Raw genomic sequence first — 18,150 nt, forward strand, 5'->3', positions numbered from 1 at the left:
AAAGTAAGGAGATACCCACTGGTGCTCTGTAAAGACTGGCAGAGGATGTGCTGCCTTACATGAAAGCTGAGGGAAAGAATTTAGTATGAGCCTAAGTGAAATCTTAGGAAGACTAAGGCCACAGTGAGACAAAGGATCTTCCACCTCCAATGTCCAAAGTTTCTCTCCTCTGAACTTCTATCAGTACCAAATATACCATATTACTTTCCATTGTCATAGTTTTCATTTGTTTTTGTCACCTTTCCAGAGAAAGTGCCACAGTGAATAGGAACCCTGTTTTATCTCTTTGCAGAATTCCCACAGGACCTAGAGGTCTTGAACATAAGAGATGCTCAATTATTTGGGACCTGGATTTGGTCGGCCACATAGTTCTCATCTTACTCACCGGGAGACACACAGCTGTTGCTGATGACTAACTCTGCCAGCCGGCCTGAAGCCCATAGAAGAAATCAAAACTGGAACATAACTGATTAAGTAGATTCTCAACAGTTTTTATCACATCTATCATTAGTAATTTCTTTTTCCCATTTATAACATTTCTTAGAGTTACTGATAACTTTTAGATCTTCCTGATGAGAAGTGTAGAGGAAATTCAAAAAATGTAGGATTTCGGTACTGGCATTGCTACTTGTGAGTTGTGTGATCTTAGGAACCACACTGGCCTGTAGGAGCCTCACGTTCTTCTGTCAAGCATGGATAATAGAGCTCTCAGGGAAGTTATGAGATATGCAAAAATTATTAGGATATGATTAAAATGCAACTTAATGGTAGTTATTGAATTACTGTCTCTAAGCCACTCTTTTACTATAATAAAGATCACGGAGATTCTAATAAAAAAAAAGAGTCCTTATTTTACATACATACTTTCCCCTTACATCGTATCACTTTGCAAAACTGTCTTCTTTCATTTATTCAGGTCTCATACAATATGTCTTCCAGTTAGATAGGAGATATTTTTGGAAAACAGATCATTTTGTTAGTGTTGCAAGTTGACCGTGGCTAAGACTCAAAAAATGCAGACTTTAGGAAATGTATCAATATTGACATGATTTTCTGGTTAACTTGTTGGACACACGACCATTTGTCTTGAAGACAAGGGATAATAGTGCTGTCACCCACTCTGGGGAGTGTCTAATCTTGAGATAAGACAAACCTAAGTCCTTCAAATGGGGATGTAGTAGAGGGTAGGCACGGCTTGCTCTCTGGTCCTGAAATCGTGGGGCCCAAATCTTTAGGAATCTAGTGTTTCTGATAATGAGCCAAGTGGAGACAGGCCTGATGTGAGTGGCAAACCTACCTCTGCATCTCCCTGGTGGCAGACCTATCCCTGCAGCAACAGAAAGATGACTGCTATTTTAGGGACAGTCCAGCCTGTCTTCTTGAACTACCCCTTGATCACGCTCTCTGAGTGAGCTACAAGAACATCCAAGACTGATACCCTGGATACAAAGACAGTCCCTCCTCTGGGGCTGCAGTGGGACACACAGGAGAGTCAAGACTAGAGATGGCCGAGCGCAGAGGGGCTTTTTCACGAGTGTCATAGTAACAGAAGTCACAGCACGGCAACGCAATGGAAGATGAAGCAGAAAAGAAACGAAGAGACTTATTCTAGAGCATTCCAGAAATTGCAGGGATACTGTGAGTCAGGTTGGTCACTGGTAGAAACCATATGAGTTCATGTTTTAACAACGTGGGTTTCAAAACTGTGAATATAAAATCATTTTAGATTAGGGGGACTAGGGACGCCTCGGTGGCTCAAAGGTTGAACGTCTGCCTTCGGCCCGGGGTGTGATCCTGGAGTTCCGGGATGGAGTCCCACATTGGGCTTCCTGCATGGAGCCTACTTCTCTCTCTGCCTGTGTCTCTGCCTCTCTCATGAATAAATAAATTAAAAAATATATATATAAAAAAAAAGGTCAGGGGCTAGGTGAGGCCTCCATCACTAAATTGATACAATTACTTAAAAATTGTGTTGAATCTGCATTGCCAATCAGTATTGTTAATTATGCATAATTACTATGTACAAATATGTATGTATTACATATGAGGTATAATATATTTTCTCTATTTTCCAATTTATTTGATATACTTTGCTAAATTAGTGATAGCAAATTTCTACAAGTTCTTACATGTGTATACAAAGCACAAGCTAACAAAGCAATTGTTTTAGAACAATTCTTTCCAAAAAAATGTAGACATGAAAAATATATACACATTTTTTTCTCTTTCTCTACATTCTCTTTCTCCATACACACACACACACAGAAAATCAAGAGAACTTACTAGGAATATCATAATGGTAATAAAACTTTTAACAGTTTAAGGGAAATTAAAATTAAGGGCAAGTTTTACATTTAAGTTTAAATTCTGGGTCAAAGGAAGTAAAGAGACAACAATTTTTAATTCATATGCTGAGATAAACAGTTGGAAGAAGAGAATATATCAAAAAACACTAACAGAAAAATCTCCAACTTACCAAACTGTCATTTACTGTAGTCACAGATTTCTGCAGATGTATAGAGTCACTAATTAATAATAAATAATTTACATATTATATATTAGATGTGGTAAAATAATATAAAGCAATGGCTTCAGAGTTGAAAGTTTGTTGATATTAAGGAAATAAAACATTTGGGGAAAAAGTAGTGGCATGCATAACCCCATGATTAACTCAAATCTTTTAATATCCATTAAGATTCCCAAGCCAAAGCCAAGAATATTTGGTCTATAGTTTCTTCTCCTGACTGTCTTATTAAAGAATATTGCACTTATCTTTAATTCCTGATTCACGGTAGAAGTTACGGATATTCCCACTGGGATATTCAAAATTCTTAATTTGTTTACACATTTTGGCTCCTTTCCAGATTTTATGTGAACAGTAACTGATCCAAGAAACAAACAGGCGGAAATGTCTTTGAATAGCATTCTTTTACCATCAGGTCATACATACCTCCACTCCATTCAGTATAACAGGCAACTGAATTCCTGAACTGGGCAGTTCAATAATACATTTTTAAAACTCAGGAGGGATTAAAGAGAATGATTTTCTATTCAAACAAGAAAAGAAAAAGGAACTATGAACTTAACAGGGTCTTAAAAACACACACAGGATGGAAGAGAAATTCTTTCAAACTATTAAAAAAAATTAGTAACATGCAGATTTTATCATCTATTTCCTTCTCCTCAAAGGGATGTTTTGTTATCCACTTAGACTGAAGAAGAGCCTGCCTTCAACCAAATGAAGGGCTCAGATGTAAAGAATAAGAAGGGGGCGGGGGGGAGGAAAACCTTACACACCAACAAACCAACCAATGTCAATAGCCCATTTTATACTCAGGCAGAACAAAGAACAAAGTGGATAGATCTAGAATGGCAAGGCTCCAGAAACCTCACTCAGTTCATCTTCAAGATGCCTTGCCAGACCTTATCCAAATAACCCAATTTTACAGTCTACATACTAATGAAAATTCTTACAAAATTGACTTCCTTGTGGAATCTCAAATCCTGTCTCCACTCAGGTCAAAAAGATCGCTAGGACTGCCTTGGTAAAGTTTTTGCCTCTGGCTCAATGGCAATTTTGCAAAAAGGAAAAAAAAGAGAATACATCCAGGTAAAATTCTGGATGTAGATTTAAATCAGATTTAAAAAAAAAAACAAAAATGGGTAGGAAATATCAGAAAGGGAGACAGAACATGAAGACTCCTAACTCTAGGAAACGAACTAGGGGTGGTGGAAGGGGAGGAGGATGTGGGGTGGGGGTGAATGGGTGACGGGCACTGAGGGGGGCGCTTGATGGGATGAGCACTGGGTGTTATTCTGTATGTTGGCAAATTGAACATCAATAAAAAATAAATTTATTATTAAAAAAAACAAAACAAAAACAAAAAACATTTAAGAACAAACCTACCTAGTTGTAATAGAATTCCCTGAAAAACTGTCCAAAGAGCCAGAAAAAAACTGTCCAAGAGTCAGAAATGTTTCATTCTCAAACTCACTTTGCCTTTCCATCTGCAGGGCGATCAAGTGTCCTTAAACTCTGCACATGCCTTTTTGCAACTGTCATATCACAAGGTTGATACAGACCTACCTCACAGAGACTCTGCAAGGATTAATTAAGGTTAAACTGGAAGAAAGAAATGCATTTGACAAGTTAGGCTTTAACCCATGCTGCTAAAGAGACCCAGATGTTTTAACAACTGCTCAGATTATTTAGTAGCATCCTCAACTAAGTAGAGCATAAATTTACATAATGCATTTCAGCTGTGAAGACATTTTTAAAAATCAAAGATTCCAATATTTCAGATGGTAAGAGAAAACAATCTGGCTCTGTTCAGGTCTAGTTCATTATACTGGGCACCATTTACCCCCAAATCTTCCCATCAAGCAAATATTGTGATAAACGTTCTTAGGACTGTCTCATGGCAAGGTAAGACTTCATACTTTGTCATGCCTAGGCATGTTTCTAGATTTTCCTTCCTCCTATGAACATGATGAATGGATTTCTACTTCTCTTTTCATGTTGTCTTGTGTTGCCAAGGCACAAGAGGCTCTATGCAACTCTGGTTCATCAAGAAAGTACTTACTTCTACTTTTTCATCTTACACTTTTGTTTGTAGGATCATTCGCTGCATGAGGAAATCCCTACAACTTTAGATCCCACAGAGATGGCACTGAGAGTAACCATACGTCACTATCAGTCTTGTAGATTTTATAGATCTAGGGAAGTCCCAAAATACGTTTGGTGTGTGTGGGTGTGGGGGCGGGGGGGTGATGGACAAAGGAAAAGAAGAGTACAGAAGCACTGAAAGACAATGGGATTTAGCCTTTTCCCCCCACTTGCTATTTAAGGAAAAAGGTATTTGAGAATCCTATCTTTAAAGATCATTCTTTAGGGGACCTTAGAATAGTATGTTTTGTAATATTGCATTGCACTGTGTTTAGGAATATAAGTTCTAAAGTGAGAAAAACCTATTTGAATCTCATTTCTCCCACTTGCTGCTTGGGTGAGTCTAAATATGTGTATTTAAAATGTATGTGCCTTGCTTTCTTCATATTTTTAAATAGAAATTGGTATAGTACCTAGTACACAGTTATTATGAAGAAAAATATGTTAGGTACATGTAGAGCATGAAGAACAGTTTCTAAAACAACAGTAATTATTCAATAAATGTTTGCTATTTTTATTATTATTTTAAATGTCTGTATTTTAACTCAAAATCCTTTTAGACTAATTAAGTTTAACCTCTTTAGTAAATGTTTCTAAAACATTCAGGTCTGTTTTTCTCAATAGTTATTTAAGAGGAAAGGAGATAACCCTCAGAACCTTCTAGTATGTTGGGATCATTACTCTGACCAATATTTCTCCTCATAAGCATTCTACTTTAGCAAAATGTATGTCTCCAAATCCATCATCCTAGGCTTGCAAGTACAAATATTTCATGCACTGCCACCAATCTGTTTTCCTTGAGTACCACTTGGTGTGCAATAAAGTTTCAAAACTTAATATTAGCAAAAAACAATGAGCATTTTTTAGCTCACCTGTCTGGGGGAGGCCAACTGAACTGGCCTAGGTAGCCCTGCTGAACACAGCTGATCTTAGCTGGGCTTCTTCATCTATTTATTGACTAGCTGGTGAGCAACTGATCTGGGCTTTTGTTTTCCTCTTGGTCCAGGCCAGGTGGAAAATGTTCATCTCATGGTGGGGGCAAAAGTGCAAAGGAGCAAGCAGAGACATACACGGTCTTTCTAGACTAGCTTCCAATCACGCACAGCCATTTTTATCTCACCCTACTGGTCAGAGTAGGTTACATGATGAATCCCAAAGTCAACAAGCTCACACACATTCCTCCTATAGGAGCTAAGTTGAGAGAAAGAATATTTCTGAACCAGAATTCAACCTCCTAAAACCATGCAGACACTGTTAAGTGATCATAATATTCTCTTCCACTGTGACTGAATAGAGCTTTTATATCCTTAGCAGTTACTGTAATTTCAGGAAATCTACTAAATATGAGGGAAAGAAGAAAAAAAAAAATCTAAATGAGACCTCTGATTTTGCAGATTTTTTTAATACATCTTACAGAATAATAAATCTGAATCTCAAATTCTATCTGTAATATAAAACATATTTTATTCTTTCAGAGTACATGACATATTTAGTTATTCAATTGTGATCGAGTCAGTATAAAAATATGTATATATACACTAAATAGCAATGATAATTGCCACTGGATTTTAAAATACTGATTAATTCATTATCAATTATATTTTGTCTTATAAAGATAATATATTGAGAATCTTTAATAGTGTTACGTGTCATTAAAAAAATGCATACATCTCTCACAACTTTGAAAGTAAAATGTACAAGAACATATATAAATAGTACAATGCCCAAAACACCACTCAGCGAATTCTAATTCACTCATTTCAAACTATACTAAAAAATCCTAAAATAATATATACTTTTTCATTTTTCCTGTTTATTTTTTAATTAAACTTTGAAAATAAGCTCAATCTTCCTTCAAAATGGCTTCAACCTTTTTCATTAAAATATTGTTTATTCTTCCTTGGCCTAATTAGTTTCAACGTTAAAAGGAAATAAAATTTGCGGATTTAATATAAGAAAATGTTCTACTGAAACTTAACGTTTATGAAATGATCATTGTATTTACGTATATTAAGTAAAATGTGATAGTGATAACCAGCATGAGAAAGAAGAGTTTACCTATTAAACAAATGCAAAACATTTGAAGTGTCCACAGTAAGAAGTGGCTCTGGGTGGAATATAGGGCTCCAATTCTTACCCATAAATTCACATACTTGCAACAAGTTATCTCTCAAATTGAGCAGTTTTATGAAAAACAAACTACCTCTTACCAACAAGTCATTCACCAAACCATTGATCACACTGTTAAATTCCATAAAAGTCTAACTAAATTGCATTTAATTAACAAGCAAACATTTAGAAAGAAAACAGTCATTCCACAAAACTTTCCAGGGGTAGAAAACAATTTGAGCAACTCTGAAGCATAAATTACTATTTTTTTAAAAGACATTTTAGAAAATAAAGTGAAAATAGACTGTTCCCATGAAAATAATTAAGTTTACAGAAGCACTGGTGAAAATTTAACCATAAAGTTGCCTCTGGATCTCTTAAACACTAAAAACAACCAATTTTTCTTTCTCTCTTGGCCAATAATTCTCTCCATTCCCTTCACCCCTAGCTACAATTTCTATATGTTGGAAAGATGGCTGGGAAGCCAAAAGCTTCAGGACTTTCCTCTGGTCATTGGGATGACCTGTCCTTTTTTGTCCACTCCTCCAGTGCTCATTGGGAGTCTGGCTTACTTCCCACTGCCTCTCAGCTGGATGTCCTTTGCCAGCATCATAAACAAAGAGATGAGCTTGAAATTTATTATCAACGGTCCTGAATTTGATCTCTACCTTTTCTTACGAAGCAACCATACAGCTCTAGACAAAATAGTTAAGATCCCTGAACCTCAAGTTCCATATTCACAGTAAAGGACATTACCTTAACAATGACAGATGTTCTAACTAAAAATCTACACATTGCCCACATACTCTCACCCTCACGGTTTTGAATTAAATTGCTTATATTTTTTATCATCCCTAGAGAGAGAGAAATCACAAGCCCAGGGATTTAGACCCAAGTTACACTGAAACAACCCCTTTAGGAGAATGAACTGAAGTAATTACTCCGGTGTCCTTTACCCATTGTACTCACTATTACTTAAATGTAAAATATAAAATCTCTTACTAATATAGATAACATAAAAAGAGATGCTTAATGAACTGAGCCAACCAGGTACCTCAAACATGCTCTTTTTAAAAAGATTTTATTTATTTATTCATGAGAGACACAGAGAGAGGCAGAGACATAGGCAGAGGGAGAAGCAGGCTCCCTGTGAGGAGCTTGATGCGGGGCTTGATCCCAGGACTCAGGGACCATGCCCTGAGTCAAAGGCACATGCCCAACCACTGAGCCACCCAGGTGCCCCAAGCATCTAACTCTTGATCTCAGCTCAGGTCTTGATACCAAGGTGGTGAGTTTGAGCCCTGTACTGGGCTCCATGCTAGGTGTGGAGCCTACTTAAATTTAAAAGAATAATAAATTAAAAAAAAAAAAAAAACCCAGCAGTATCTGTATCAAAAATATTTTAGTACTCCCTACCTTTCGGAAAAGACTAGCTTGGGATTGACCAAAATAATTTGTTTTATGAAATATCTGGTCTTCTTTTAAATGTATTCCAAAAAATCAGAGACATTTTAAAATAAGTCAAAATTACTTTTCATAAACCAAGAAAAAAAAATTGAAACAAAAGCAGGAGGGAATTACAACTCCTTTGCAGATATAGAGTAATGTGAAGCCAAGAGTGAAAATATTTGAAGCAGAGTTTCCAGTTATCTCTTTTATTTACTTATTTTTTAAGGTGTGGAAAATTAGAATACAAATCAAAATAGCACTTGATAAAAGGACAGTTTTAGAATAAAAAATAATTCTAAATCTTTTTTTTTTTTTACTAGTTTCATGATGGTGTGATTTACTAATTAACACAGATATAATGTCATAGCCGAAGTATTCTAAATTCTTATTCACAGGAAGATTAGCTCACCCATCATGATTTCTATTTGATTTTTCTTCCCTTTGCAGAAGATTACCTGAATGTTATTACTTTTCATTTACCTATTTTCTGATTGAGATAATTTATATTTGCACCAAAGTATTTTTTTCACAGATTAAAAACACTGATCCTATAACCCAAAAATCATATCCTACAAATTATGTGACATAAAAGACAACCCAAACATTCCACCACATACAATAGGGAGGGAAGCACAATGGGGATACCTAAATAAATGCTTCTAAAAACCCCATACATAATTTTCTCTGTGTTCTTCATGCTACCAGGAGCTGACCAACAAGTCCAGAATTTCTTTCTTTGATTAAGGTGGCAATAATTGTGGCGCCTTGCCTTAAACTTGCCTGTAGGTTCTGCTCCTCCTGAAAAAAAAAATAAGGATAAAACAATAATTATTTTTTTAAATGTCACACATGAAATTGAATACTTTTATCTTTTAATATTTCTTCACTTTTAGCTTTTTTCCATCAGCTTGAGATATAATGGACAAGTGACATTGGGTAAGTGTAAGGTGTGCAATGTGATGATATATGTATGTTATGAAATTATTACTACAAAAGGGTTAGTTAATCCATCACCTTATACAGTTACCATTGACGGGGTAGTGAGAACATTTAAGATCTACTCTCTAGCAACTTTCAAGTATACAGTATTGTTAACTATAATCACCATGCTATACATTAAAACCCCAGAATTTATTTACCTTACAACTGGCAGTTTGTACTCTTAAATCAACATCTCCCTATTTCCCTCATCACTCAGCCCCTATCAGCCACCATTATCCTATTTTTATGAGTTCAAGGAGCCATTTTTCAAGGTCTGCTGCTCTCTGGACACAGCCACTGATATGTACTTGGTCCCCCAAATAAAGGAGAAATTCTTTTGCAAGCACTTTTCATTATACACAAAAATGTATCTGTTAAAGATACCAAGAAAATATTGACAGAATTTCAAATGCTAGCAGTATGAAACAAAAGATTTTCCCTTAACCCAATATCTGACCAACTTTGGCTCTTCACTCAAGTGTGAATATTTCATCGATGATGCACACCTTTCCTTCATTTTGTTTCTGAGTGTTCTCCAACAACAGACTTTGTTATAAACTGTGAGTACTGGTCTGGGAGGAAAAATAAAAATGGCTTGTTGTTTGTGAAGTAAGGATCAGGCAAATTAGTGAAAGGAGTTTCTCACAAGTTGCTAAAATGTGGTTTTTGCCTCTGAAATCATATTGCCTATGAACATAGACTACTTAGACTTCTTGAGGGGGTGAGGGGATGGTAATATGAAGGTGAAGGGAAGGTCGAAACAGCTTTTATCTTTAAGGTCTGTGTGTTTATGAATTGTGCTAGATTCAAAAAGAGGGACCTGGTAACCAACTTCTATATCCTGGCATCATCTTTAATGCCTTTACTAATGTTCAGTCTATCACCAGTACCTACTGCTTCTGCCTTCTTAACGTTCCTTGAATCCATATACTCCATTCAAACTGCCACTGCCTGTGAAACATCTCCATCCTAAATTTCTGGAACAATCTCATAAACAGTCTCTCTAAAATCTTGTCCTCTCCAGGATCGAGTCCCACACTGGGCTCCTTGCAGGGAGCCTGCTTCTCCCTCTGCCTGTATCTCTGCCTTTCTCAGTGTCTCTCATGAATAAATACATAAAATCTATAAAAAAATAAAAATAAAATCTTGTCCTCTTTGACCCTGTTTCGCACACAGCAATCAAAATACTTATTTAACATATAGATCTAAGCATATCACTACTCTGCCTAAAACCCTTTCAAGGCTACCTTTGAACTTTAGGATCAAGTCAGAGAACACTTTACCTTTTTATCCTTCCATCTTCTTCCTGCCATTCCCTTAGAATCACTCAATTCTCCAAGCCACACAGAGCTGTATAAGATTGCCCAAACAAGCTATTTTTCTAAACTTTCATTCCTTTGCCCCAGCTAATCCCTTTGCCAGGAAAGCTATCTCACTCCTTTCCTAGCTCAGCTGATCCTAGTTACTCTTTGTGGTTCCACTCAGTATATCGATGGTTGCAACCTACCCAGACTCCTATTCCCCCACCTATGTGGGTGAGGCGAATCTCTGTTTCCACAGCTGTGAATGCCTCCAGCACACTGAATTCTAATAGCCTTTTTAGTTGACCATCTATTCTAACAGATGATGAGTTTCTGGACATAAAGAATTTTTCATTTTGTCTTTGAATATGGAACACGTAGTTCAATGCCTAACACATGGTAGCACTCCATAAATTATAATGAATTCAAAGCAAAGGAGGCTATGATAGAGGTTATCATCATCCTTTCAGTCTAACTCATCTGTTAACATTGACCACTTTTTGGTTACTTTGTTTGCTTCTATTTGCATATTTGGCAGGAAGCCTGGCAATGGTACAAAGAATATTATCAAAACCTTTCCACTAGCACACCTTCACCAGCCCAGAGGCCCTAGGTTTTTCCTCTATGAGGACAGTGGTGAGAGACGACCTCTGCTTAAGCTACACTTTTCTATCAATTTCCCTGATTGTGTTCTAAGGGATGGAACTGGGAGAAACCCACTAGAGGCTGAATGGTGGCTGCCTTGCATCTTGCAAATGAGTTTTAATGCCATTTCAGGATTGGATTTCAAATGATGTACTGGTTTCCTGAATATCACAGGACCTAAATCACATATAAACCATTCTAAAGCCAATTATGTTTAGGCTTAAACTGTGATTCCCTTATATGGGAGTAGATATCATTCATGCCATATCATTCATAAATACACAAATATTCTAAAACTAAACAAAATACAAATTAACTATAAATATGTATTTGAAACTCATGATTAATTAATTGTAATATTGCAGGGTTTATAATACACATTTACGCCCAAGTCTCATTTATTAAGTTGAGACATACAAAAGGTGAGGAAAATTAAAGTTTCCCCTTTAAAAATAAACAGAAAAAGATTATTTGTATAGCCTCTTTGAAACCAGTTTATATTTGTCATAATGAAAACAGCAGAGAACAAATGAAGAAGGGAAAAAATCTGTTTAAGATCCTAGAGCTAGAAAAATCACATTTCTAAATCTTAGAATAAATCTTCTATTCCCATCTTGATAGCTTCATAACTAATACACCTTTAACTAATGAATTTAAGAATGTTCATTTTAAAGGTTAATTTATTTGTGCAATTTTTTCAGGCATCATTTGGAATGATTTTAATTCAGTGAGAAGAATTCCACTGTTTTCCCTCTCTACCCGAGCTCAATCATCTCATTCTTAAAAAGTATGGAAATTCAAAAAGTGATTAAACAAGATGGTGAAACCTACCTACATTCAGAAAATTCAACTATATACAAAAAGCAGATATTCAAACAATGTATGGATTTTAAACTCATCTCAAAATTCTTATCTCTATAAAAGTATTGCTAATGCAATTTTTTAAAAATGTAAATTAAAATAGGTCTTTAAAAAAACATTTCTTGCTGCCAGTAGATATTCAAATCAGTGTTTTTAACTGAGGAGGGAGGGGAACAAAAGGGGCCTTACAAAGGGGTCATTTTAATATCATTCACATACGTGTGTATTTTTTTCTTTGTATATTCCAAATATTATAAAATAAATGTTTAATGTTATTTTAAGTAAGGTCAACATGCATACCGAAAAATCATGTTGATAGTACTCATTCTTAATATAATGTCATGAAATGGCATTAATTGCTGTGGTCTTCCTCCCCAACATCCATAACCCCAGTCTAACCATCAGGGAAATATTACACACATTCCAACAGAAGGTCATCCTACAATATATCTGACCAATCCTCCTCAAAATTGTGAAGTTCATCGAAAACAAGTCTGAGAAACTGTCATAGCCAGTTAGGAACCTAAGGAGACCAGACAAACTAAATGTAATAGGATATCCTGAAATTAAAAAAAAATACATTGGGTAAAATTAAGGAAATCTGAATAAACTATGGCCTTCAGTTGTTAAAAATAAGGGAGACTGGGTACAGGGCATATGACAACTGTGCTATCCTGAATAATACAAAGTGTATTATTTTTCAAAAAAGTATGTGTTCAATTTCAAAATATTTCTCTTGATTTTAAAAATATTCATGTGCCAGAATTACAAAACCTGATTACAATATTAATTTGTGTGTGCCAGCTCATTTATATATTCCTTAAATAAAATACACTATTCTTTTAATAAATTATGCTATTGGTAAGGGCACAGAATCTAGAATGAGACTACTGGTATTCAAATACAGGCTTTGACTCGTATTTTTTTTTTTTACAAAGCTACTTTTAATACTTTGGGGTGAGCCCCACAGGAATAAAAAACACTGGGAAGGGGTAACCCCCTCACTCCCAGGTGTGGCCCATGGGGAGACGGGCTACTTGAGGGGAAGGAAGCACAAAAGGGACCCACTGCAGACTCAGGGCAAAGGGAATGCCATTGGTTCTGGGACCTGTGAGCACTACAGGAGAAAATGCAAGCGTGGAGGGACTGGCTCCAGGCACACAGGCAAAAGGCAAGAGGGTTGGACACGAAGCCACAAAGCTTCGTGTATTTGTGACACGAATTTGTGACAATTTTCAAGTGATCTTGAGCAAATATTTTAAGTTTCAAAGTTCTCAATTTTTTCTTCTAAAACTATAATAACAATAATAGCTACATCACCACTTTTTGGTGGGGACTAAATCAGATGAGACACACAAACCACAGATACCCGGTAAATATCCATTCATGATAGCTGTTAGAATTATCTTTATGGTGTGCACCAATTTCACCCATGACATAGTAGCTAATATTACCCTCTCATCACACATAACCATTAAGTCTGATTATTTACTCTATGTAAAAATACTGTTGCAAGTCTTGGACAGTAACCTATGCATGTCTACGGTGCTTGAAAGAAAAGCCCGTGAGGTAACATTTACCCTAGCCATCTTGAGAGAATTCTTCCAAACTCTCAAGAAGAGAAATAGAGCCCAAGAAGAGAATGACAGTCTCTCTGGGTAGAAAAGACACAGATTACAATTCAGAGTTGTTAAGGTGCCTCAGATACGTGCAGGTTAAGTCCCTGACAGTGGTGAGTTGCAGAGATGGCCTAAAATTTTGCTAAAAACTCCTTCACTTTTTCGGTCAACTTCTGAACTGTGCTTGTGCAGGAAGATTCACCAGCGCCTAGCAGAGAATACCTGAGGGGAGGATGGGGAGATGAGAAAAGATTCAGACCACACTGTACTGCAGACAAGGTTAGATCTGAGTCCAGCTAGAAGGAAGAGACCTTGGTTGAATACCCATGGCTTTTGGATAAGAGCTCTAAAAGGCCATGCCTACAGCCTACTAATAAAGACAAAATGGAATTGGATCTGCCCTAAGAAGTTTAAACGGTCTCCAAAAGGTCAGGTTGATCTCCCAATAATACAAACGCTTGCCAGAACAAATTTTAATATTCTTTGGAGAAAGCTAAAACAAGCTAGAGCTTTTAAAAGGTCTTATAATTCAAGTGTGGCATATAACAAAATCTTACTAGATGAGTAAAGAAGTAGAGAGCAAAAAAGCAGGAAAAAAAAACATAAGGGAGAGAAAATCATCTATACTGGATCATTTTCAGACATAATCTATATGTTGGAATTAATATGCAAGGACTTCAAAATAACTATGATTAATATGTTAAGGAGGAAGATATGGAAACACGGATTTAAAAATGGACATTTTCAGGATCCCTGGGTGGCGCAGCGGTTTGGCGCCTGCCTTTGGCCCAGGGAGCGATCCTGGAGACCCGGGATCGAATCCCACTTCGGGCTCCCAGTGCATGGAGCCTGCTTCTCCCTCTGCCTGTGTCTCTGCCTCTCTCTCTCTCTCTGTAACTATCATAAATAAATAAAAAAATTAAAAAAAATGGACATTTTCAGCATAGAATGGGAATCTATAATAAAGAGTATTTTACAACTGTAAAATATAATACTTGAAATTAATACTTAATTGGACTGGTTTAATATGAGATGGGCAGAGCAGAAAACAGTAGTAGTGATCCTGAGGACAGGTTAAAATATATACGTATATATCCAAACTGAAGCACAGAGAGGGAAATGGTGAATTATTACTATAATCATAGTATGTATGACTATATTACTATTCCATTTCCCTACTGCTTCCCTATTTACCGATACACCCCTCCACCACCATCAAAATACCTATATGGGACATTCAGAAAATCACACGTGGGTTATGTCAGCAGCCATGCCACCTGGTAATGTTTGTTATGTGAAACTAACAAGCATTAAAAAAGTCAACTCCATTTCTGAAGAACAATGCAAGGTCACGTACATAAATATGCAAAGGGCAAGGCTGAAGATAATATTGCTACAGCTGGGCATAAAGGACGAGGGAATTCAGAGTGTGGTAAGACCACTTAACGTCACAAGGATTCTTGAAGGAGATGGAACCAAAAGATGAGCAAAAAAGGAGGCAAAAACTGAAAAGTCCAGAATGGATAAGAAATATTGAGGGAATAAGAAATCATGGTTGATTTTCATTGTGGCATATCATTGTTATAGGCTTGACCTCACAAAGAGATTGCAAGAAAAGCAAGTACCTAAATTCCCACAAAAAAGTAAAAATATTACTAAAATTAAGTTTATCATCAGTTCATTTACTATCTGTAACTCATGCAAATTCCAGGCTTCAGGTTTACTTGCATTTCTACTCACCAGCCATAATGAGCATAAACTATAAACACGGCACACCAATTTTTACGTACTCACACATGAAAATCAAAAGAATAAATTCCTAGAATTTAAAGAAAAACAGGAGGATATTTAGAGATGTAAGATAAGTTAAAGTCTACATTTTTCTCTTAAATCGAAATGACTGCCATCATAATTATTTGTTTTATATTATCCTGTTCACAGTGGTGTCAAATTTTTGAGAAAAATATTAAAAATTGCTAACTCTATACTATCATAAAACAATAAAAATGTAACTTCTAGCTCAAAAAAAATGGCAGTCACTCTTTTTCTTGGTTACAAACATATTTTAAAAAGTAGAAGCCTGTCAGAAAGGAAATGAAGGATACAATGGTCTGATTTCTTAAAATACCAGGAGGAAAACTATCAAAAAGTTAACAAGGGTTATTTTTGGATGATGGATTTATGGCTATTCTTATTTGTGTGTTTTATTTTCAAAATTCTATTATGAACACAACTTAGTCTTCTAGTAAGAAAATAAGTTGTTTTAAAATTTAGTTTCAAGACTATTTAAATTCTGGGAACTAAATTTGATTTGTTATTGCATAAAATCAATAATACAGAACAGTGCCCAAATTTCCAGGAAACTTTTATCTTCATAAAAGTCTTCAAAATCTGCACAAAGAAAACAGTTTTTGTTTGAATATTTTAGTCTTCAATAAAAGGTCTGAAGAATTATATTAATAATTCACAAGGCCTTAGCTTTCTGCTGACTTAAGAGGTTAAGAAAAATATCATAAAAGTCAAGCTGAAGGAAACAAAAAATTTGTATTTAATTTTATTCAGTACATTAACAATTGCTCATTGATATCCTGAAAAGTTTAACAGATTTTTTTAAAATATTAGGAAGAACATTAGATGAAACATAAATATATAAAAGCTATTTTAAATTTTCTATATCATCAAACTGAATTATTTATCATTAGACTCCACATGGGCTTTATCTAGAAACACCAAATTTAACTATTTCTTCATCCCTTGTCATTTCAAGATTAAGATGAAATATACTTATGTTTAGATGAAAGATGCATAAAAGTTCTAATTACTAATATCTTTTAAATACATAAGGTAATTCTAAATTTACTCCAGAGCAATTAGGTTTTGACAACAAAATCCTGGATTTTAGTCTTTTTGTATGTGGTTTGTTTCCTGGTTGATAGGTAGGTTTCCCTATGATGGTTATATATATATATCTATCATCTTCAACAGAGTAGTAGAGTTTTGATGCAGAAATTCTCATGGGACTTCTAAACCATTGGCAAAATTTGGGAAATCAGGGCAAGTAGGAGATGTCATTATTTTCACAGAAGATTGGGAATGATGGGAACACCTCCATAATTTATAGCAACTCTTCCCCCCCCCCCCCCCCCCCGCACCATCTAATACTATTTGGGCAACAAGTCTGCAGTTTCAGAGAAGATCCACCTCACAACTGCAGTTTCAGAGAAGATTCACCTCACAAAATTGACAAGTGGTCAATTTTCTATAAAGCCTAGGTCTTTAAAACTCCATACTCACTAAATGTTTCCTTTCATTTTCTCAAGGATAACTTATGGCAAAACTATTCCCAATGCACATAAACTTGAAGAACTTTTTAAAAGGTTTATTTTAAAATGTTATTTTAAAATGTTAATTTCTATCACTGCACTACACAGGTCTCAGTACTTGAATTTAAGAGGCATATGCAAATTTACAGTATGTTTTAGAATCAAATTTATGTGGATTTTTGTGGAATATGCTCTCAAATAATAGCAGGAAAAGCTGTGACATCATTGTTGTCCAAATCTTTATAGACAACCTGAAAGGAAATCTTTTAGAGACATTCATCCTCCATACACATCATTCCTAAAGAACACAATGTACTCTGTTAAAAGGAAAACTATAAAGTTAAAATATACGTATATACATATCTAGGCTTCAGATGTCTGAGGAGATTACACAGTCCTTTTTGAAAGGTAAACATTACATTGTCTTAGCAAATTCCATACCTAAAGCCTAATTCAATTACCATGAGTTACAAAACTGTCCTGAAATTCAGGATGCTCATATTTTGATATTAATATCCTTCTGCTATCTATCCTTGTTTTGGTGAACTCATGCAAAAATCTTTAAAATGCCAGAAAATATCAAACACTTCCAAACAAATAAAAGTGCACGATTTATATCCATTATCCATACATGCATTTATAGCTACATATCTCTGTATTTATAGAAAGCAAGTACAATATACAAAAATATAGCACATATAATATATAAAATGCTAAACCACAGACTTAGAAATCTTTTACCACTTTTGTTACGTTTATAAGATAGTAAATGAAAAAAAATTGTATACATTTTTCTCACATAGAAGAAAAAAAAAATCTAATAGTAAAACACTGCCCCCTAGTGGAGATGAAAATAAATGTTTGGTGTGTGTAAATTTACAAAACTCCAGGAAAAAGCAGTCACTTATTTGACAGAGCTTGAGAAAAACAAAACCGTCCTCTCCAAATGAAAAGCATTTGTCTCTTGCTCATCTGAATTAAAAAAAAAACTGTCTCCTGAAAACCTCATTAATACAATATTAATAAAAATACCTGGATTTACTTATTAACATAATCCTCACATAGTAGTTTTGGTCTTCTTTATTCTCCATGTCTTGCACATACTATAGGTGCTCAATAAGTATCTGTAGAAAGAGCTAACTAAGAAAAAACAATTGGTCAGGGGCATTTGGATAGCTTAGTTGTCTAAGTGTCCA

The 18,150-nt window shown here is 35.4% G+C and overlaps 1 protein-coding gene across 1 annotated transcript in view; it reads right to left on the bottom strand.

Moving 5' to 3' along the window:
* Positions 1–6,049: 6,049 nt before the first annotated feature.
* CRPPA (CDP-L-ribitol pyrophosphorylase A) overlaps positions 6,050–18,150 on the bottom strand; it is a 294,464-nt gene continuing 282,363 nt past the window's right edge. Inside the window, exon 11 of the mRNA XM_072764452.1 lies at positions 6,050–9,022. Coding sequence (XP_072620553.1) covers positions 8,918–9,022 — 105 coding nt within the window. The 3' untranslated portion in view covers positions 6,050–8,917. The remainder of the gene's footprint in view (positions 9,023–18,150) is intronic.

The sequence above is a fragment of the Vulpes vulpes genome, chromosome 7 (assembly GCF_048418805.1).
Source record: "Vulpes vulpes isolate BD-2025 chromosome 7, VulVul3, whole genome shotgun sequence".
In the NCBI taxonomy this organism is placed as follows: domain Eukaryota; kingdom Metazoa; phylum Chordata; class Mammalia; order Carnivora; family Canidae; genus Vulpes; species Vulpes vulpes.